Source organism: Triplophysa dalaica, chromosome 10, assembly GCF_015846415.1.
Source record: "Triplophysa dalaica isolate WHDGS20190420 chromosome 10, ASM1584641v1, whole genome shotgun sequence".
Classification (NCBI taxonomy): domain Eukaryota; kingdom Metazoa; phylum Chordata; class Actinopteri; order Cypriniformes; family Nemacheilidae; genus Triplophysa; species Triplophysa dalaica.
The window spans coordinates 5,744,020-5,768,021 of record NC_079551.1 but is presented as its reverse complement, the minus strand read 5'-3'; the positions used below and the strand labels follow the sequence as shown (position 1 = coordinate 5,768,021).

The window sequence follows — 24,002 nt, the reverse complement described above, 5'->3', positions numbered from 1 at the left end:
CGCTTAAAATATTGAGACAAAATTGTAGGATTTCATGAGGTTTAGCTTTACAAAGAGTCCTTAATATTATCGCATAACGCCAAATAATGATATCAATATATTATTTTTGATAACACCTCATTAAATAATATTATATGTGAAAAATAATCAGAATTAAACCACAAAAAAACATTTATCGCCCCGTTTTCCCATCACTTTAACATTGACGCAAAGGCACCTGCCTCACCTTTAGCGCAACTGTCGTCACTGTCATGTGACGCCCAGCAGAGGGCGTCTTTCCTCGAGGGCGGGGATTCAACGCTCCCTCTCCTCTTATGATTGGCCAGCAATACGCCTGACGACAGAAGGCGGGACTTTTTCTAACCATCCCGTACTCTGATTGGCTAGGCGGGTCGAGAGTGACTGGACCGCAGTGGCGGAGGCGCAGCGGAGAATCACAGCACACCAAAGCTACTGCGCTCATGGCATCGAGGAGAATGGAGACCAAACCAGTGATAACCTGCCTCAAATCCCTCCTTATCGTCTATTCCTTCGTCTTCTGGGTAAGTGACGCTCGTTTTTAATCATCATTTATGCGTTTTTTATGATTTTTAAGCATATTGTGAGGCTTTTGAATGGATGTTTTCGTATTAAAAAGGGTTTGTTGCGTTATTGCGCCGCTGGAAAACAAATGCATCTCCATAACGGTGGGCTGGACCCATCCAAGGCCGTATTAAATCATATAAACCTTATTATATTTGTGTATTAAATCAGATAAACCTTTTTATATTTGCATGTTAAATCATATAAACCTTATTATATTTATGTGTTAAATCATATAAACCTTTTGATATTTGTATGTTAAATCATATAAACCTTATTATATTTGTGTGTTATATCATATAAACCTTATGATATTTGTGTGTTATATCATATAAACCTTTTGATATTTGTGTGTTATTAGTATTCTTCTCAGAAACAGGATGCAAAATGTGAATTTTTAGGCGAAAAATATAAATTATTCAGATTTGTATTTAGCCACATACGTGCATCAAATGTTAAACGTTATTATTTTATTAAATTAATGTACAAACGTGGACAGATTCGCATTATTAAGTGTGATTTTCATTTTAATGTCCAAATTACCCACATGATTTCATTATTAATGTAATATTAATGAAATCTTGTTGTATGCTGGCCATTATTAATTATATTACATTATATTTATTTTAATATAAATATTAATGTCCAAATGAGGATAAATATACAGAATTTTAGTCACGTATTTGAAATGAAGATCCTCATGTGGTCAGGTTAGTATTTTTTATAAACAGGTTTATTATATGGTTACAGTGACCTTCAAATTTAATAACAGGAATATGAAGAATAACAAGGAAATCTTCATCCTCAGTGATGGAGATGATGGTTTTTAACAGCATTGGCAAACTGGCTAAGTCATAGCTGGAGAGAATAACAGTTATGGAAACCAGTAACAGTGACCGGGCACCACCCCAGTATGCCTGTAGGGTCATGTGTGTGTGATTCAACCAGCTGGCATTGAAATGTCAATAAAGATTTAATAAGAATTTATTATCAGATAGGTGTTGTGGTGATAGTTCTTGAGAGAATTTTGATATTCTTTGCCATAGATGCAATGGAAGAAGTTGGTCTTTAAATGACTTTGTTTATGACTCACGGACAATAACAATGCATTATGGGAAATTAAAGTGAATTCTAGGACTGTTCAACTATTAATCGATTCCAGAATAAACGTTTGTGTTTACTTGATGTCTGTAAGCTGTTCATGTTAATGTTGTATTTATAAACAAACAAATACTCATACATGTACGTATTTAAAGGGATAGTTCACCCAAAATTGGAAATTCTGTCATTATTTAATCAGCCTCGTGTCATACCCCTTTAAATTTCTTTGTTCTGATGAACACAGAGAAAGATATTTGAAGAATGTTAGTTATTTTTAGTTCCAGGACATCATTGACTACGATAGTAGGGAAAATTCAATTGAAGTCAAAGATGCCCCAGAAATGTTTGTTTTCCTAAATTCTTCATATTATCTCAAAAAAATATACAATGTTTTTATTCCAACTATGGTCGTGGATGATGTCCTAGAACTGAAATTTGCTCAAATTCTTCCAAATATCTTTCTCTGTGTTCATCGGAAAACAGAGAAATGTATACAGGTTTGAAACAACTTGAGGGTGAGTAAATGATGCAGTTTTTCATTTTTGGGAGAACTATCCCTTTAAGTATGTATTTATGTAAACACAAACTTTTTTTCTGGATGCGATTACTTGTTTGACAGCCCTATATAAATACATTCAACCTAAATACATACATGAATCTGTATGTTTATAAATACAAAATGTTTGAACTCAAAATGCTGGGTTGTTTCAACCCATGGCTGGGTCAAATATGGGCATTTTCTAGTTGAACTTAAACCAGCAGTTGGGTTTGTCCATATTTGAAGCAACAATTGGTTGAAACATCCATGCAGTCTCACAAATGCTTCGTGACGATATGAAATCGTAAAGAACATTTTTCCAAACAGCTTTCCAACCAATCCTCCATTTGTCAAGCAAACAGGTAGCCCCGCCCCAAACCCATGCCATCGATTTTAATGTCATTTATCTTGGAAAGATAAAACACACATTCAGCTATGAACTAAAGCTGTGTTTGGAAACAGTGAGTTCAGTTGTCATGTAGGTCAACACTATCAGTGTTAGTTGGTAACAGACTCTTGAGTCTTCACAGCATCTTATTCTGTCTTTACTGGAGCTTCAGTAATATATAGTGGCACATTCGCCACCGACCAGCGGCTGTTACCTTCCCTCTACAATCCCATACCCGGCAAAGCGAACCAGTCTTTGACCTAAATCCCGCTTTTGTAGTATCGAGGCAGAGACAGTCTATTAACGGTTGGAGCTTGTCATTTATTTCTAGAGACTACAGACCGGAGTCAAAGTTTGCGCCATGTTTGATTTGACCCCAACCTAAACATGGCTGCAAAGGACGCAAGTTCGGTTTTAGTTCATTCTTTATTTTAAGTTGGATACAGCAAAGTTAACCCTGAGAAAATCACATTGTGGACTTTGAGATAGAACTCACAGGTGGATGCTGTCAGGTAGAGAAGATGAGAAGATGATTGTCATTTTTCCGGTCATTCGATGAGATGTTCCAGATGAGTTCAGTTCATTCTGTGCGTCTCTGTGAAGACAGATGGAGCTCGATATCTCCGTCTCTCTTCCCTCACACCAAGAACACACCGAGTATTTCTAGCAGAAGCAGTCTGGAACAGACCGACTGAGAAAAACCAGATCGGGTTAGAAAGTGAAGATGCAACAGATGACACCGAAACCTGCTGTTAACCAACAGAGGAATTGCGTGTTACACCCGGACAGTTTTATCACGGTGATCACATTCATTCATAGCGCTAATAATGACAAACATCTGCTGTTTGTATAGATAATGTTACAAGCCGTATCGTGTTTTGTGTAGTTTTCAGGTTCAAGTGATGAAGAAAAATGGGCGAAACAACGAAATCACATCCCATCACAATGTATTTTGGATCATGATGCCAATGCCACAGAATGGCATAAATTGCCAAGCAACAATATATCAATATCAATATAATGCCTGGTTTGGATATAACGAAACAAATCCATTAGGAGGACACTATGGTAACTAATAGCTCGTGTAACAATAACAAAAAAAGAACAATTCAGTAATGTAAATAGACGTCTATTGAGATCATTGAGGCTGTTTTAATTGTATTTATTATCTAGAGACGTAGAAAAGGCCCTGACAAGAGATCTGAATCCTTAGAGCTTAAATTAGAGTCAGGACAGCAGTGCGATCACATTTCAGCTTAGTCGATGTTTTTACAGCTTTGGACGTAACGCAACACCCCATGCTACCTTCCCACATGTACATTCGCATGTGAAAGCCCCCCTCGATTTTCACGTCTGGTCCAATTGAAGTGTGACTGAAGTACGCAAAGCTGAATATTTGGTCCGATTATGTCAGTGTTTTACTGAGCGATCAATTCAAATTGATTTGTGAAAACCGTGGTTTAGAATATATGAACTGAAGGATTACTTCGCAGTGCGAGTTTGTGTAGCCGATACACATTCAGACAGCATGAGACTACAGACACCCTGCCAGTGTTCCCGGCTTCTATATATAATCCGCTGGTACAGTCAATACAGCGAACAAAATCTTATTCGCACCCACTCCGAACCCTGAAATCTGAAAAGACAAGCAAGCTGTTTTCTGATTCGCTATTGTGACAAAGTATAGAAAGGCGCAAATGACTGAACAAACACATCTATGAAACACAATAACATACTTTCATAATGTTTCTACATCTTAGTTGCCACTAAAAGTGTCAGATCGGACCTAATGGTTGTCTCTATACTGCAGGAATGAAAAATATATAATGCTTGTATCACGAAGTTCTAATTGGTACCATTTCAACATCTTGTTGATTTTTCCCCAGAGTTATTTTGCTCCAAGTCAATGTTATGAATGTTGGCAGGTCTGTTCATTATGGCAGACAATTACCAGTCCGGTTTCATTGGTGCCCTTTTGTGTTATTATGGAAATGAGAGGGTGAAGAACTGCAGTGCCACTGATATATCTCATCCCTTTGTGCGTTGGCCCATTGATGATGTTTTGTTTGTTTCTCCTTAATGTTGTTAAAATTCTAAATGCGTTCGGTTCTTGTTCCTTTCGGAAAGCAGGAGAAACGACCGAATGTGGACTTAAGTACATTGGTTTTGGGTTCAACATGCGAGGAAAATAGAAAATAAACATTTGTACATGAGCGTACGTTTTGGTTTGTTTACAATGTTTGTACGCAAATTGCTGCTAGTTAAAAAAGCAATGCGAGAACTCGTCATTGAAATTTAAATGATGTTAAACAAAAAATGAACAATTTCCCCTTAAGTATTGACCAATCTTTGTCTGGTTTAGTCTTTCTTTGCTGTCTTGTACAGTGATATGAAACATCTTGTATAATCTTGTGAATTATGTCTCAAAGTTTAAGAGTTTATCTTCTGTGATAACGATTTGTGTGACTATGGTTGTACGTCAAAATGCACTTACTTATAATGAAATGCGTTTTTGATACATACTGTAGTTTAAAGATTAGGTAACACATGCAGTTTCTTCCAATCTCATATTAATCTTGAGTACCTATACAGTGGTATTGCACGTATCTACGAATAGTATTTAGTTTGATCAAAATCATAAAAGACATATACAGCTGTACGATTATTTCTGTAAAAAGTTGAGCTCCTGAAGGCATGCAGGTGGACAGAACTACAGCACCAGCATACAATACATCATCGCATTTCCCTGCATAACATTTGATTCACTATAGGTTTGTGTTTTTTACATTATGCACATACATGACGATTGGGTGGGGTTCGATTCCCGCTTCCGACTTGTGTGTGTGGAGTTTGCATGTTCTCCCCGTGCCTCAGGCGTTTCCTCCGGGTACTCCGGTTTCCTCCCCTGGTCCAAAGACATGCATGGTAGGTTGATTGGCATCTCTGGAAAAATTGTCCGTAGGGTGTGAGTGCGTGAGTGAATGAGTGAGTGTGTGTGCCCTGCGATGGGTTGGCACTCCATCCAGGGTGTATCCTGCCTTGATGCCCATTGACTCCTGAGATAGGCACAGGCTCCCCGTGACCCGAGGTAGTTCGGATAAGCGGTAGAAAATGGAATGGAATGACGATTGGCAACAAAACACAGATATATGACTTAGTTTGACTTACCGCGTGCGTTTCATGTCCGGAATCTTTTAGAGCTGGGACAACGCCCTCCAGCAGTTTTAAACGATCTCCAAATCCAGCATTAAATACTCTGTTTATAGACTTGTTTATAGACAATCACTGAAATACAGTGTGCTCCATCAGCCGAGTGAAGCCGCATTGATGGGCGTACTCTTTTTCATGCTGGTTGGTTGATGCTTGGGCGTGCTCTTTCTCGCTGGATGACGCGTGGTCATGCTTTTCCTGGAGAATTGGCCAATAAAGGACTGCGAAACGGGAATCCATGTTAGAAAAAACTTTCATAAACCTGTACGAACCCTGGCGGTGTGAATCGAGCACAGAACTGCTAAGTCATACGTTTTTTGACAAGTTGACCTATGTTACGCTTGAGAAGACAGCACTTTTAATAGTGTCAAGAAGTCAGAATGCATGAACTAGCAAGTAACCTTCGCAACTTTGGTCTTCATTTTAAACTACTTTGGTGAACATCCAAAACAAAAACACATTTTCGTCCCTTGCTCTACATGGTGGTGATTAAGTTGGTATCTCACAAGAAACAGGATCCCTACCTCCTTTGATCTGCGTCAAAATACTCGCTGTGGTTTTGTTAACAGGAAGAGAAGAAAAGTCAAAGGAGTGTCTGATAAATACAGTTATCAGTGAAGAATCTTTGAGCCTCGATTCAGATCTTTTGAGAATTAAATCATTTGAAATTAAATTCAAGTGAAATCTGATTTGTTTGGGATGACTTGAACGAAACATTTCTAATAGTAATTGCTTTGTTTAATTTTTCTAGAAATGTGTCCAGTATTAGGTATTGTAATGTCTCATTTCTGCATTTGGCAGAGGTTTGTCATCGTGGTGCGCATGCGGATGAAAACTAACGGCTCTAATCCTTGTCTGGATGTCTGAATGATACAGTCTGATTATGTGTTTTGAATGGATGGGAATGTAGTATAACCCAGTATTAACAGTTTAACGTATTAGAGCGTAACATGCTGGTGTTTTCAAACCCGTGGGGTCAGAGTTTGGCTGGGTAATAACAGTAGTTATCGTCTGTCGGTTGATGCTGTAATTACATTATTATGTGACCCAAAAACACTGTCTGTTTTCAAGTCAATTCAAAAGTCAATGGTTTCTGATAAGATTTGCAACAAATATTTAGGTCACCCAAAAATGCACATTTTTGTAATTTACACATTGTTACGTCGGTCATTAATAATTATAATCATTGGTATTAGTAGTATTATAACTAAGCAATAATCACAAAACTTTCTTTTGGTTGAAATGACACTGTCTTACCAAGTAGCTTTTACAATTTTGTAAAGTCTCTTCGTAAAGTTTGACATCCAGATAACAGAGGTACCTCTGAAAGTCTGGTAAAGACCTGGAGATCTGAAAAACATCTGCTATGTTAAAGGGGTCATATGACACAGCTTAAATTAATATCATCGTTTGTTTTAGATGTCATGGAATGCCTAACACAATTTATGGTTAAAAAATGCTGTATTTTTGTATCTTATCTTTGCCTCGCCTCTCTGAGACGTGCTGATTATTAACAAAACTCATCGTTGTGAAAAGCGAGGTGTCTTATAATTGGCTAGTTCACCAGTGCGTTGTGATTGGTCGAATACTGCAAGTGTGTGATGGAAATTTAACGCCTCTTACCGTATTTGGAACATCAGGTTCCAAAGCAATTGCACTTATAGGTACGCCCACCTTACTTGCATATACATTTAGGCGGTCTTAGTCAAATCATACAGTGAACTGACGTAGATTTGTGGGGGTGTGGGTACACGAGGGGTTTCAGTCAGGTCTGGGTGAGATTTCGCTTTTAGATAGAATGCATCTTTTGTTCCAACACTTACATTTTTGCAATTTATGCATGGGCAACCTATTACACACCAAAGACACAGAAAAACACGTATTCACTCCCTGTGACCCCTTTTAAAACATCTGATAAACGTCTTAGAAAGAGCAGTTTACCATACATTCCAAATCATAAACATCTTAGAGACATTTTTATTGACATCTGAAAGTAGATGTCTCTGAGACGTATTGTAGATGAGCAAAGTATAAAAAATACGTCTTGCAGATGTAAATGCACACATCAAATAGACGTATCTTAGGAGATGTATGTATGCTTTTAGGGGACAGCTCTGAAGTTTGCATTCCTGGAAAATTAGTTTCTGGCAGTGGAAGTCAAAGGTTGGAATTTCAGTTGTGGGGTCCAGGAATCCGCGAGTCATGTTTTGCTAGCATATCTCTGACTTTACACTCTGACCGGTTTAACACAGACCTGGTAATGAAAGAGACGCTATTATTAGTGTCTGACTTTAGCTGTGGTGCTAGATGCCTCTGTTCACTTTGTTCTGACATAGCGATTACCAGTATTACACTCAGTAGGCACGCTAAGCGTTTGTTGTGTTAGCAGCACGTCTATCTATCTATCTATCTATCTATCTATCTATCTATCTATCTATCTATCTATCTATCTATCTATCTATCTATCTATCTATCTATCTATCTATCTATCTATCTATCTATCTATCTTCCTTCTAACTGCTTTCAACTGTCAATTTGCTCTCAGTCAGATTAAATCCAGTGTCAGCTTCCATTTTCCTGTCAGTTTTCTCTCTGTATAATGAGACAGACCTTTTAAATGCATTAACTCCTGCGAGGCTGTGTTATTTAGACGAAGGCTATCTGCAGCACTCCCCCTCTGCTCCTTTTCGCTGAACTTTAATCTAACGTTTCTCGGAAACGGTGCGAGAGAGAAAGAGATCGGCGGGGAGCCCAGCGTCTCTGACAGCTGGAGATGGCCATTAAATGTGCGGTCGGCCGTCTAACCCACCCTCTCTGGACAGACAGCACTTAACACAGGATCACGATGATGTACGGCAGTCTAATGGACGAGAGCAATGAAGTGGAAGACAAGAAAAATTACCAGCTCGGTCCGTACCCACACAGTTCATCGCAGCAACCTTTCTTCGAAAATAAACAAGATCATTTTTATGATCTTTCTTGTCAAACGCTGAGTCTGTGTTTTGCTTGTAGACTTAGTTCTGGGGCACCATTGACTTCCTTAGTAACTACTATGGTAGTCAATGGTGCCCCACGATGGTTTGGTTTCCTACATTATTTTGAATATCTCTTTTTGGTTTGTGACTTTTATGGAAATTAAAGGGAAAGTTCACCCAAAAATGAGAATTCTGTCATCTTTTATTGACCCTCATGTCGTTCAAACCCTGTATATGATTGTTTATTCTGCAAAACAAAAATTAAGATATTTTGAGAAATGTCTGAGTGGTTTTGTGTCCGTATATAGGAAGTAGTGGTGGGCATAGATTAATTTTTTTAATCTAGATTAATCTAGATTAATTTTGGAATTAATCTAGATTAATCTAGATTAAAATGGCTCTTTTGAATTCTGCCGAAGGCATTCAGAATATGTGTGCTATCCAAATAATGACTAAAAGTAAGTCTTTGAGAACGGGTTTCTCAAGCCAGGTGGCGCATTAGACCAGGGGCTCATCTCCTGTTCCAAAATGCATCACAAACTGCTTGAGAAAGCTGTTCTACTATGATAATTGGTGATGAAAATTAAATTATGTTCAATAAGATGAACTTGTGTTTACTTCCGCATTAGCTAAGGGATGATTTGCGTTTAGGTGGTACTTGAGACTGGAAGAGCTCCTACAGTACATTTACATTTACATTTAGTCATTTAGCAGACGCTTTTATCCAAAGCAACTTACAAAGAGTGAGGGAGCAACAAGCGATATGTCATACAGGACATTAGCCATAATACATTAGATCTCAATACAAAGTTACTGGTTTCAACTAAAGTTAGACCACTACCTGTTGAGAGAAAGTTTTTTTTTTTAAACCAATTCCACATTGCACAAGGTGCAAACAACCTTAGTCTTGTCGATGTTTCTATTGGGAAGCTTCTTAAAAATTAATATTCCCTGAAGCAAACCCGGCGGCTTCATAGCTGCATCCATGTTAGCACGTCACGTTTGATGCGGTAATTTCACAGTAACATTATGTTGTGTTCAGACCAAACGCGAATGGCGTGTCAAGCGCGAGTGATTTATATGTTAATGCAAAGAGCCAATAGACCTACTTGCTGCGCGAATCGCGCGAAGGAAGCCCTGGTTATGAGATGATGAGGCGGCTTCTGCTTCCGCGAATGACGCGAATCACGCGAGTTGAAAAATCTCGTTCTCGCCCCGTACAGTGCAGTTAAGCTGGTATACATCCGCGCTAAAATATCAAGGTGAAAGTCATCATAGCTTGCGTAGTATAGACCCAGCTCCCAACCCAACTTTGAGAATAGATTAACGGCGACATTTTTTTTATCGCGCGATAAAAGTCTCACTGCGTACGGCGTTAACGTCGTTAACGGCCCACCACTAATAGGAAGTCAATTGCTTTCAATGTTGTTTGGTTACCTGACGTTCTTCAAAATATCTTCTTTGTGTCCTGCAGAAGAAAGAAAGTCATAGAGGTTTGGAATGACATGAGAGTGAGTAAATGATGAAGTATTTGTCATTTTTGGGTGAAAAAATATGTTTTAGTCAGTACACCTGAAAGCTTTTCCCAGTTTGGTCATAGGAGAGAGAAACACTGATGTGACAGTGTTGCGTGAGCAAAAAGACGTGTTTGAATGAGTGTTTATAAGGTCATCTGTTGTGTAGGAATGTGTGTGTTTGACCATTTGTCTCACACACCGGATTGCTTGCAGAAAGCAGGTTGAAAATGACGGCCAACATTCAAACAACAGGACGAGAGAGAAAACATTTAATCACATGCAAAAATATTTTCATAACATCTTTAATTTAGGTGGAGATACGGAGGGTTAAATGATAGTAGATCTCACACGAGTCGAACTGGAAATGTTTTTGTAGGTGGTTGTTAGATTGTTAGATTGAGATTACAGGGTTTTGGGGATTACTGTTGCCATGGATACAGTTGTCTCCTATTGGTTCGACAAAGGACAGGCACATTGACTGCGCTCAACCAACCATGCTATGAAATTTGGTTGAATTTACGGTGAAATTTGTTCTGCGCTTTGATCGGCTGTGAATAATAAGTCTTATCTATGGAAGCTGCTCGGTTTCTTAAAGGAACAATACAGGGTTTTTAGGAGGATCTGTTGACAGAAATGCAATATAATATACTAAACTATTTCTTTAGAGGTGTATTAAGGCCTTGCGTAATGAACCGTTATGTTTGTATTACCTAAGAATAAGCTGTTTATATCTATATATATATTGAGCAGAAAAACCAATGTTACTCACATACTGATCCTAATCAAAGCAACCTCCTCTGGGAGATTTTTAGACAATCTTTCTCTACGTCTCTCTACTGGAAATTATCTCCATAGATATCTATGAGTGTCTCTGCTAAAATGCGTCTCTGCTGAAAAGTCTTTATAATATTAATGCAGGTCCTAGCTCCTGCCTGACTTTTATCCTTCTTTTTATACTGAAAACCTTTTATTTGATGTAATAAATAAGACATCGCTCTTTCTACACTTTTTCTAATGGCCGCGTGATCTCTTCCCTGTGTCAACATGAGAAGACACACAGTGTCGCAGCCCACGACATCTTTATGTACTGAGGTGTTTACTGTCGTGTTTGGACCGAGAGAAATCTATAATACAAGGCTTGTGGCCGGTGTTAATCAAAGAGTGCCCCTTTAAAGGAACAGTTCACCCGGAAAAAAAAAAATTCATCATTTCTTCACCCTCAAGTTCTTCCAAATCTTTATACATTTCTTTGTTGAACACAAAAGAAGATATTTCGAAGAATGTTGGAAAGTAAACACTTCTGGAGCACTTTTCACTACCATTGTCATTTTTTCTACTATGGGAGTCAATGGTGGCCAAGAAATGTTTGGTTATAGTCATTCTTCCAAATATCTTCCTCTGTGTTCATCAAAACAAAGAAATTTGTGCAGATTTGAAACAACTCAAGGGTGAGTAAATGATGACTGATTTTTTGGGGGGCACGCTGTCTCTTTAATTTCCCTTTCTCACAGTGATGTCATCGGTCTGGATGATTTCATGACCAAGTGGGATTTGTAAGGCAGTTGTGAGAAACACACAAAAAAAATTATCTACTCGAAAAAACGACAAGTTTTGTGTTTCATTTTAGATGTTGACTGTCAACAATTTTATTTGGAGACATTGAGTTCAACTATTCACATTGTGTTATTTTGGATTATTTTCAATTTGTGATATTCAAAATTAGACGTGATGATTTCTAAGATCTGGGGTCAGGAAGTGACAGTGGGCATCGCAGAACATAGTTCCCACGATTGTTTGCATCTCACACACACACACGCAGGATTGTTCTCTCTGAGCTGAATTCAAGCTTATAGGACAACACTAGCTTGATCAGACGTTTGAAATGGAAAGAGTAGGATGTCTTGCGGCGAAATGAAGAAGAGCTACTTCCTGTTGGCATCAGACATGTATTAAATCAGCATTTCTCTCACTCGTTCTCTCTCTCTTTGCATCATGTTGTAGGTTTTTAAGCGCTCAGTTGGATGTTATCTGACATGTTCAAACATCATCATCTTTTACAATTTAAAAGTTTTTTTCTCTTCATGTGCATAAAAGCCTTTGGCATTATAGTGTTGTATATCAGACACTTTTTTATAAGACCATTCTGTCTTTGTTGTTTGCTTCATTTAATCAAAATACATTAACAGTTGCGTCAGCTCATTAAAACGATTTTTTTGCATTAGCATACAGTCATTATCATTTAGCACCCTGGTGTTCAGTGATCTGTGTATTTACAGACATTTTACAGCCTGTACATTTTTTTTTAAAGAAATACACCTATGCTTATTTAAACCAGATATGAATTCTTGTTTCTTAACGTTTCCAAAAAACTTGCCGTCACAATCCATTTATCCAACATTACCAAACTCTCTAAATGCAAAGAGAAGGACAGAATTAAGGTGTCACCATGGCAGCGTTGCCATGGCACCCACCTCTTCTGCTGTCATGAGTGTTTTCCTTGACGACGAGAAGTATAATAGATTTTACTGAACAGACGTCGACATCAAAGATTAACATTTTGGTTTGCGAGTCATTTGTAGAAATTAAAGGGATAGTTTACCCAAAAATTAAAATTCTGTCATCGTTTACTTCAGCAAAGTTCTTGCGATCTTGTAAACGTTTTATTGTTCCACTAAACAGACAAGAAGATATTTGGAAGAATGTTTGTAGCCGAACAGTTCTGGGGCACCATTGACTTCCATAGTAGGAAGCGAAACTATGTTAGTCAATGGTGCCCCACAATGGTTTGGTTTCCAACATTATTTTGAAGATCTCTGTTTGTGTTTAACAGAACAAAGACATTTATACAGCTTTGACACAACATTTGGGTGACTAAGTGATGACAGATTTTTTTTAATTTTGGGTGAACTATCCCTTTAATGTTTCACATATGATTAGCAGATAAATGTCACAGGAAAAGAAAATGTATTTGATTTGTATCTTCATTTTTTTAAAGCATATGTGTGGTTTTTACATATCAGACTGTAGAATCAAGGACTTTTTTGGGTTGTGAGTTATTAAACAGACCCCTGGCTAAGACTGAAGAGAGTATGAATAATTTAGATCCTTTTGCTCAATAAAACATTGCTTTTCCGGCCTTCTCGAAGAACACAAGGTCCGGTCCGCTGTCTAGTTTTGGGTTCTGATGTATAGTATTGTGTAAAAGGAACGTAATAAAGAAGCACACCTTAAAATGTTCTTCGGATGGGATTTAAATGTTCTTCGGATGTTTTGTTTCACTTGTGAAAGTTATAGTTGTTTTTTTCTCTCTCTCAGCATGAGCTGTAGTCGGGACATTGTGTACTCGATACTATGGTGGACATGGTGTGCATGATAACATGGGGCTTTCATTCAGCTTAAAGTGCATAACATTTTCTTTCTCTTCTTTTCGAAACCTATCGGGCTGTCAACTAACAAAGCAGTTTAAGAACCGCGTAAAATCTTTGTGTCTTCGTACATGTGAAATCAAGTTCTGTTTAAATCGAGTTCAGTCTTTCGAGTTGTTCCTGTGATGTGTTTTTTGAGCAGCGTTTTCGTCTCTCAGCTCTCCTCACATTCATTAACACATCTGTGAGAAAGGTGACGCTTTCAGAGGCGAGAAACCTGATTGCATCGTCGATTAGAGAAGAGTAAACTGCTTTTTCTGAGTGGGCCACGTCGATCACATCGTACTTTTTTCTGTTAGTTGCATTGGGCACACATGCACTATTGCTCATGGATGTTAAGATACATGTGGATTTTCTTAGTGTCACAGGCGAGATTTGGTTGGGTTAGAGAGACACAAATGTGCCGCTCTGGCTCATGTATGCTGATCTGGTTTAGTTCCGTCATTTTACATGTGTTACTTGAGAAACAGACGGCCAATCTGTGACCAGTAGCCAAAGGCACATTCCACCCACAGAGCCTCCTGTGTCCTCCAAACCGCTGATATAAACTCCATATAACCCTGCCTTATTTTAATGTCAGGTCACTTGATATATTCATTTGTGCTAATATGTTATATATATGGAAAAACATATTTATAAAAAAACTCTTTTACACATTTAATTTCCTCCCAATCTTCATATGCTTAATTACTTTTGAATAAACTTTCATTTTAAATCAAATTTTGGTTTGCTTTTTTTGTTTTTATGTTAGAATTTGTTTAGCTTTAAAACAAAAAATATTATAATAATCTTTAATGCTCATACTCTTACATTTCTGTAAATTAAAAAGTCAACACTTTGTAGATCTTAATGGTAGCTATTTTTGACTTAGTTCTGTTTAGATTTGACTAAATCTCACATTTTATACATTTTGTACATTTTGTTGGATTGCTATGTGTAGTCAGCTTGTTTGCACACATTTTGTTCTACAGTGAGAACTTCACAGAAGGTTCTAGTGGTGAATATTGTTGATACAGCAGCGCCCTCTGCTGGTCAACATACAAAACTGACAGTCGTTTAAATTTATGTAAACATGCTGACTGCATTGTTAAAAATGGCTGTTTGAAGATTAGAAATAAAATCAAACATTTAGTGAGGTTTATACATCTTCTGCATTTTGCTTACCAGGTTAATTGTAATACTTTCTGCATTTAATTTATCTTTATTTGATGTTATTTTAACATGAAGGCACTTTTTTATAGATCTTACTTTTCCACTTTCTCTAGATCACAGGGGCGATCCTGTTGGCAGTGGGATTATGGGGGAAGTTCATTTTAGGTCCGTATATCTCACTGATAGCTGAAAACTCCACCAACGCTCCGTACGTGCTCATCGGAACCGGAACCACCATCATTGTTTTCGGCCTGTTCGGATGTTTCGCCACCTGCCGTGGAAGTCCATGGATGCTCAAGCTGGTGAGAGACCAGAATCTAAATCGACCAGTGTTGTACATGATTCATAACTGAATTCAATTAAAATCCAATCTGAAGAATGCAAATGAATTAAAGGAATAGATAATGTTACTAATGAAAAATGTTGTTTCAGTTATAGACCAGTAAACATTTTAATTATACTTACATGTGACATTTCCACAATATTATGAATAAAGTTCTACCACTGTTTATAGTTAACATATAATATTTTGTTTTGCATCTCTTTAGTATGCAATGTTCCTGTCTCTGGTCTTCCTGTCAGAGCTGGTCGCCGGCATCTCGGGTTTTGTTTTTCGTCATGAGGTACGACACACAAACACAACTCAGATTCTCAGCAGATAGTCCATAATGCATCTCGTAGTTCTCCATCTGTCACACACCAGGAGGGCTTGTTGTGGACATCTGATGGAGTGTGTATATGTGTGTGTGTGTTCTTCTCAGATCAAAGGCACCTTTTTGAGAACCTACAATGAGGCCGTTCTAAACTATAACGCCCAGGATGAGAAAAGCATTGCGGTGGACAACGTCCAGAGGAGTGTAAGTGGACACACTGAGGTCTCACATACGCGCTTGTTCTGATTACAAGAAAACATCTCTCTCGTTTTTTATCTTTAGTTGCGCTGTTGTGGCGTTATGAACTACACTAGCTGGTTTTCCAGTGTTTATTTCCCCACCAATGGAATTCCGCCCAGCTGCTGCGCTACCAAATCCGACTGTCACCCCGCTGACATGCAGAACGCCACCATAGCGGCCGGCAAAGTCTACCAACAGGTAACGGAGACATAAAAGTGCAGTTTAATACTAAACAATCTTTGTTTTTATCTTTATTTAAATCAAATCTTTGGTTTCAGGGCTGCTATGAGCTGGTGACGTCCTTTATCGAGACTAACATGGGCATTATTGCTGGAGTAACATTTGGAATTGCGTTTTCGCAGGTAAGGCCATAGCACTATGGTATCATGTTGGACGGAAAACTAGCTATGGTTTTATTAGTTGTTGTTTATTAGTAAAAACAATGTACCTTAGTACCGCAAATATCTTGTTTAATATTTGTATTAAATGATATTGTTTGAATTATTATTATTTAGGGCATATTTAGATAATTCCAATTCACTTGAAATAATACATTCATTATTTTAAACGACAATTAACTACAAAATTTAGAAAACGTGTTTACGTTACGCTAGTTCAATATTTTTACCATAATTTACCACAAATATCCATATATCTAACATTTATAATAAATGTTACATTTTGTTTTCATATTAATAAGGCAATTCAAAAAAATGTCATTGAATTTTTGAAAATATATATTTAACAATTTAACCGAAAATTAACTACAGATTTACTATAGAAGTCTAGAAAACGTGTTTACGTTACATTAGTTCAACATTTTTACCCTAATTTACCACAAATACCAATATATTTCATATTTATAATAAATGTTACATTTTGTTTTCATATTAATAAGGCAATTCAAAAAGAGGTCATTGAATTTTTGAAAATATATATTTAACATTTTAACTGAAAATTAACTACAGATTTACTATAGAAGTCTAGAAAACGTGATTACGTTACGTTAGTTCAACATTTTTACCATAGTTTTACCACAAATATCATCATTGATATATTTAATATCTATATTAAATGTTATATTTGCATCAATACTAATTATTATTTAAATAATAGATTTTATATTTTAAACGATAATTAACAACCGGTTTACTATATCAATGTCGAAAACGTGTTTAAGTTACGTTAGTTCAACATTTTTACCATAGTTTTACCACAAATATCATGGTTAATATATTTAATATTTATATTAAATGTTATATTTGCATCAATACTAATTATTATTTAAATAATAGATTTTATATGTTAAACGATAATTAACAACATGTTTACTATATCAATCTAGTAAACGTGTTTGCTGTTTTGTTGGTTTTATTGGGATGTTAAAAGACGCAAAACTGATTGTAAAATGTGACCCTGGACAACAAAACCAGTCTTATGGGTCAATTTCTCGAAATGGAGATTTTTACATAATCTGAAAACTGATTAAATACGATTTCTGTTTATGCATGAGTTGTCAGAATAGGACAATATCTGTCTGAGATACAGTGCAAAAAATTCAGAATATTGAGAAAATGGCCTTTGAAGTTGTTAATCACAGGCACTGTAATTGTAGGCCATCCACTCACAAAAAAATAGTTTTTGTATATTTAAGGTAAGAAATGTACAAAATATCTTCGTGGAACACGATCTTTATTTAACATCCTAATGATTTTTGGCATAAAATAAAAACCGATAATTTCGACACATAACTTTTTAATATAAAAAACACATGCATTAACGTTACCTTTAAGGTTGTATTTGATCATTTCCAAAGCAGGAACGCTTTCCTCTGTTTGCGTGTCTTTATGACGTCATGTTATAGTTCGCGAACTAATATTGACCCAAATTTGTTTTCCGACGGAACAGCTGGCCGGTGTTTTCACACGCAGGTGAAGCGATACGTGTGCCGTTGTAATGACTTGATCGGCACCGTCGCGAGTGTGTGCAGCCATGGCAACCCCGCGATAAACGTCGACCCGGGCTGAGTGTGTTTTCCCAGCCCTCGTTTAGTAAACATGCGCGCGTGCCTGTTTCAGTCATGGATACCCCTCCCCCCCACACACTTTTATATCTCGCTCCCCTTATCTCTCCCCTCAAAGCTTAAATTTGTACGTGATGCTTAAAATGCTAAGTAGGAGGCAATGCTAATCTGTTTTTTAGAAGCGTGTGCGTGTTTTCTCAGAGAGTGAAGTTTGCTGCTCGGTTAAATGCACATCGGTAACCATTCATTACGATGGCAACTAGAATTTCAGCGCGCGGAGAGCGACGATCACAGTTTAATTGAATTAGCAATTGCTCAGGGAGGAAACGTGTGTGAAATGCACTTTTACCATGGTAACAGCGACGCGCACGCGCCTGTGTTTCAGCTGATCGGGATGCTGCTGGCCTGCTGCCTGTCACGATTCATCACTGCCAATCAGTATGAGATGGTGTAGCGGCGCGGGCACAGGTGAGTGGAGAGCGCGCATGCGCACACATAAGTTCAATTAGCTCATATAAATGAGGAAATTCTATACACTTCTTTTTTTTGACACAGGTATTTTTAATAACTAGAAATGAACCCTGAACTTTAAATAATACTTTTTTTTCATTCTGGAAAAAATATTATTTACTGTATTTTAGTGCGTTTAATAAATACGTTATTCACACACAGTCTAAACCTTTTTTTCAATCCTTGCAGGCAAAGGAAACACACGCTTTGGAAAGGGAAAGCATCCCCAAAATGCTTGCACACTCCATCTTTTCTCGTTCTGTCTCTTTTATATTCATCGTTTTCTCAGCTTGTCTTTTCTGCCTTCCTCGCTTTCTATTTTCGGGTAGTGCATCATTCCTCAGTCGTGCAGCTGTGCCATGACCGAAGTCTCTCCTTTCGAAACGTCAGCGAGGAAAAGGAAGTGGTTTTAGGATGCACTCCTGCATACGCGTATTTTACCCTGCATGCAGAATCCATCTCATGCCACACGCTAAAACTAAGATCATGAGCATTTCGATAACACCATGTCCTGACTGAACGCAAACCTGCACATGATGAAATCTCATCGTGGGTGATAAACATTAAATATGTTTTGATTTGTCCGATTTAACTTGAACTTGGTTAGGTCACGGTGTCTTTTTTTGAGATTTTATGTCCCAACTAAAAACAAAATCTTGTCAGTATGTTGATAGCCACAGTGAAATCGTATTGTTCCAAAATTCTGCCTGACATTGCTGTATATTGCACACCAGATGTTTATATTGGGTGTTACTTTGTTGCTTCGTGCAGCATTTCCACGTAGTGTGAATGGAAAATTGTCACGGAAAGCTTGACGCACCTGGTTAGGACATGATGTTCAACCCCTGATCTCACAGTGGCTTTACTTCAGAATAGTTAAATACATGCTTTTTCGAGAGGACAAACACAAAAAAATGGCAAGATGCGTTTTGTTGTTGTTGCTGTTGTAAAAACTTTGGCACATGGGTATATCTCAGAAATTGCTTTTTATTGCTTAACATAATTTGTTTTTTCTCAACATCTCGACACCGGGCGGACAGCGTTAGAGAACGTGACGACATAATCACATAGAAATCTCTCGTAGAATCATGCAAAAACTGTCAATTCTTTTGTGTTGTGAAAGCCAAAACAAGCAAATTTCTGCCACATATTGTATAGCGGTGACTGTACAGAAGAACTAATATACGTTTAGACTGAAGTGTTAACTAGATTTTTGTCTACAGTTTATCAATCTAACTATTTAATCTGTGATTGTATTTCGCAGCTATTAGGTTGTAGGTACAGTTTGACATTGTATCTTTCTCTCTCGTGGACTGTTGACTAACTGTATTTTTCGACTATTACTGTAAGAATTTAATCACACTGGGCATATCGCAGCATTTTAAATATTTACTCTGTATACCTCTAGGGACATAAACATTATTTTTTAAGCAAATGTTGGTGGAGTTTTGCATGGAAACTAATAAGACAATGACATTTTGGAATAAGAAATAATGTTCTCTGAGTACGGTATTTAATAAACAAATAAATTAGTGTATCAAAGTCATAACAGATGGTAGTCGTTAAATTAACTTTGGTGGTTGAATAGCGAACTGTTTGGTCATTAGAAAACTTGTATTTGCTATCAAAATTTCATAACTGCATGACAGACAATTGGAAAAACTGAAAAATTTGTAAAAATTGTGATTTACGGCTCTATATAAAATGAAATAAACAGAGATTTTCTGGAGTCAAATGAATTCAAGAATCACAGAGAACAGTTATTTGGCTCAGTTGTTTACTAAGGATAGACAAATGCTTTATTGAATCACAGTTGACTGAAATTTCTTTGTTTTATTTATTGTTTATTTATTTTACGTATGTGGTAGAAATCACTGTAGTCTTTGGCTTGAATCTGTTCAATTCAATTTATGTGTTCTGTGAGGTACTGTTAACAAGTTCTTTAAATTCCATATTTACACTTTTTTATTTATTTTTGTGTTTTGATTTGACATGCTTTACTCTTGCATTATTAATTTCTTCTCGTTTTATTATATTAATATTTTAATCATTTCTGCAACTGCCCCTTGTGTTGATCAAGTATTAGATTAAAGAACTCATAGTCTGAACACGTGATAAATTACGCATCTCAACATAGATGAGCAGAATAATAATGTACTTTGTATAATATACAACTTTTTAAAACGCATCACCAGCTAGCATGCCAACAAAAAATGTACGTTGATATTGTAAACAGCTGTGTTCTCTATGAATAAAATGGTTCTTCGTCGTTATCAGTTTCTCGTTTGTCTTTGAAGAAATTCAGATTCTATTTGACCCAGTTACGCTCATTGAAGGTTCCACTTTTGACCGCCAGATGTCACTACGAGGCTGGTGAAAAACGTAACGGAGCAACGAATGACGGCATTACGTGAATACGGGGTCTAAAAATATATGGGATTGGGACCTATACACTTTACATAGTACAATACATTTTCTAAAGCAGGAAGATCAGCCGTCAATAAACTAATGGAAAAGAGAATGATTTAGTACTTGGCAAAGAGTTTTATCACAAATCTGCACGATTTTAACCCAACTTTTAAACATATATTTTTATTGCTAGATTAATTAAAAGATAAATGTATAGTTTATATAAAGTTGTATATACCCTATAAGGTCATTCAGGTGTCCCAGCCAGAGTAACTTTTTGTATAAAAAATCAAGCGCATTCGTCTTTTGTTATCACGTGACTTTCACATCAGGTTTGAGTGAAAACTATGGTTTGATTTTAGACCTTCACTTTATCATCCTCTTATCATTTGCAAACATTTGCAAGTGGAATTTACATGAAACCCAAAAAAACAAACACATTCAGTATTTCTATTTATCTTTCTTTGCTTTGTAGGGTATCGAAATTTGCCATCTTTAAATAATCTTTCTCAACAAAGGTTTTACGTTAAAACCTTACGAAATGAACATTTACAACATTCTTTAAACTTTTATAGCTTATCAACTTTTATGATGAACTGAAATCAAAGGGTGAATGGACGAATCTCTTTAGTACGATATTAAACACAAAAACTCCTAAACAACAGCGTTTTAAACGTAATTTCAGGGAGTTTCTATCGCCATGTTTCGGTAGTTCCCTCGCGCAGTCTCCCTTCATCTCCTCCGTCGCGTTTTTGACCGTGAACTGCTGGCTTTGGCTCGCGGCCGGATTCCCCATCCCGCCTTCTGATTGGCCGCCGCTAAGCGCCGACCTCCTGGATGAACTCAGCGACTGGCTTTTGATTGGACGAGAGCGGCCGAGCGGTTGTGGGCTGATGCTTTCTTTGAATATTCATAAGCACCGTAGCGCTCCACGCCTCGCCCACCCACTGTCGGTTACTGGATGAATGTTATCTTTCCGCGACTTTATCGTCAGTTATCGTTTTCATTGGACTTTGTCAGCCGTTTCCGCGTTTAAGGGACACCAAGGTTGGTTTGTATACGATTATCTTCAACAGTTTTTGATAGACGTTATTTCGATTGTCTCGTTTCCCGGCCGGCCGGCCTCTTCCTATAGCGATTTAAGGAGTGGTAGGAAGCGCGTAATGTACGTTCCTGTATGCGATATAGATTTTAACGCAAAGATTTTCAACCACGTGCAGTTTAATGTTGATAAATGTTTAAGATGTGTGTTAGCAACCTGTGTCTAAATATGCTTTTGCGTGAACGTAGTCTGTACAGCCTTATCTTGCTACATTACAGTAATGTTAATCTATTTAGTTTTTTAACACATAACATTGCACATCCTGAGCCATTTCGCCCTCTGTGTTATTTCAGGTCACATTTTATCCGGTGACGCTGCACGCGAAGTGTTTGATTGACGTACGGAGGCCCCGCCCTGGCTTTAAACCCACCTGCGCTACTCAGCTGAACCGCACAATCCCTCAGGGCTTTAAGTCCGGTTTATCATTTGGTTAAACCACCTGTTCTATCTGGACCATCCAGCCCAAGTATAACCAGCTTACATCATCTTGTTTGCAAGCTCCCCGGGTCAACGTTTCCGAAAGACGGATCTCTACCGCAAAGATGATGCAAATACTTGATTCTCACAACCAAAAGAACTCCCTCTTCAACGCCATGAACCGGTTTATTGGTGCCGTGAACAACATGGACCAGACGGTGATGGTGCCAAGTTTGTTGAGGGACGTCCTGTTGGAGCAGGAGGACGAGAAGGAGATGAATTCTTTCCACAACGGAGACATGTACGGCTCATACGTTCTCCTCAAATCGATCAGGACCGACATCGAATGGGGCGTGCTGCAAGCCGACGAAAGACGCAAGGATAAGCACGGCGCGACGACGGCGACCCTGGACGTGGCGCGCGTCGAGCCGGACGACGAGAACTTGGAGAAGTTGTTTCGTTTTCACCTAAGCGGATTGCACACGGTACTGGCGAAGCTCACCCGAAAAGCGAACACTTTGACGAATAGGTACAAGCAGGAAATCGGCATCGGAGGATGCGGGAATTGAAACGATGTTTAAAGCGCACGCGCACGAGAGGGTGCGCGCCGGGATCGCAGCCAAAACCCCGTTGACTTCTACTCATCTTTCCCATCTCTCTGGACGGGAAAATAATGACTTGTAGTGCACGCGATGCCGGTTTACAAGCACCCTCGATGTCCCCGATATTGGTTGCACAATCTGGATATTATTGCCTTGTAGACTTGTCAAATTAAAACGCGGCTTTATTTAAGAATACACGTAAGCAAGCACTGTAAAGTATAGCAAGCATTTTACATGAAGGTCCCTTAGTATCTTTACATTACAATGAGATTGTAACGCATCAATGTAAAATCTCTTATCGTGTATTTTGAAAGCACATTATTGCGCCAAAGTTTCGGAAATTCAATGAGATGGTGCAGGGTGACGTCATAATTAATGAAATGGAATCGCATGAAGCTTCTGTTTGTCTATATAGAATGTTGACGGATTCCAGGAGATTGCGTCACATCCGGTAGTCTAACCCAAAACATTGCGCTCTGTCGTGTATTTTTTCTAACATGGGTCAAGAAAATAAACGTTTTGGTAATATGTGTCAAAATCGTTGATTCGGACTGTGTGATGCTTAACTGTATCTATTATCTCCCCTTTAAACCTTTAATAAAGTTGAAATGGTTTATAGCGTGCCGACGGTATGCAATGTTGGCACATGCAACTGCTGAAGTCTGCAAAGCAGATAAGACACGATCAGTTATATTAAGACCTGGCAACATCTATAAAAGCCCAGCACCTGCAGTGCATTTTTCCCGTTTGTGCTGCTGAGTCACCGCTTGAACTGCACTTAATGACTGACATCTCTAAACTGCCCACGCTAGTTTAATACTCAGGGGGTGATACCAGAAGGCCACAGCCAGCAATGTTGTATTTTCGAGTGCTATATATATTATAAATGCCTTTGATGATAAATCTTGACTTGTTTACCGACATCTAAATGTCCATCTGACAGTTCCATGAAGCAATATTCCAAGTTTAAACTGTTTATACACAATTCTCATGTTACATGGTCTTGAACAAAAGTTTATATAAGCAGAGGATTTACTTGCCCCAAATTCTACCCAAAACATAAAATATAGTTGACCCCTTTGTACATTGAACGTAGGGTGGTGCATTATGGGTAGAGGTATATTGACGTTTTCAATACACAATTAATTCTGTGCTGAA

At 37.9% G+C, this 24,002-nt stretch overlaps 2 protein-coding genes across 2 annotated transcripts; both read left to right on the top strand.

The window, feature by feature from the left end:
* Positions 1-388: 388 nt before the first annotated feature.
* Positions 389-20,587, top strand: tspan7b (tetraspanin 7b). Its single transcript, XM_056759184.1, has 8 exons — positions 389-542; positions 15,002-15,190; positions 15,437-15,511; positions 15,650-15,745; positions 15,824-15,979; positions 16,060-16,143; positions 18,190-18,272; positions 18,504-20,587. The coding sequence occupies exons 1-7, from the start codon at positions 462-464 to the stop codon at positions 18,256-18,258; spliced, it is 750 nt and encodes a 249-aa protein (XP_056615162.1). The 5' UTR covers positions 389-461; the 3' UTR covers positions 18,259-18,272; positions 18,504-20,587.
* Positions 20,588-21,626: 1,039 nt separating this feature from the next.
* mid1ip1b (MID1 interacting protein 1b) lies at positions 21,627-23,465 on the top strand. The gene is made up of 2 exons (XM_056759005.1): positions 21,627-21,770; positions 22,119-23,465. The coding sequence occupies exon 2, from the start codon at positions 22,368-22,370 to the stop codon at positions 22,809-22,811; it is 444 nt and encodes a 147-aa protein (XP_056614983.1). The 5' UTR covers positions 21,627-21,770; positions 22,119-22,367; the 3' UTR covers positions 22,812-23,465.
* The last annotated feature ends 537 nt before the right edge of the window (positions 23,466-24,002 follow it).

Coding starts and splice junctions, on each gene's coding strand:
- tspan7b (XM_056759184.1), top strand. CDS start 462: ATGGCATCGAGGAGAATGGAGACCAAACCAGTGATAACCTGCCTCAAA. Junction 543..15,001: donor TCTATTCCTTCGTCTTCTGG/GTAAGTGACGCT, acceptor CACTTTCTCTAG/ATCACAGGGGCGATCCTGTT. Junction 15,512..15,649: donor GTTTTGTTTTTCGTCATGAG/GTACGACACACA, acceptor TGTTCTTCTCAG/ATCAAAGGCACCTTTTTGAG.
- mid1ip1b (XM_056759005.1), top strand. CDS start 22,368: ATGATGCAAATACTTGATTCTCACAACCAAAAGAACTCCCTCTTCAAC.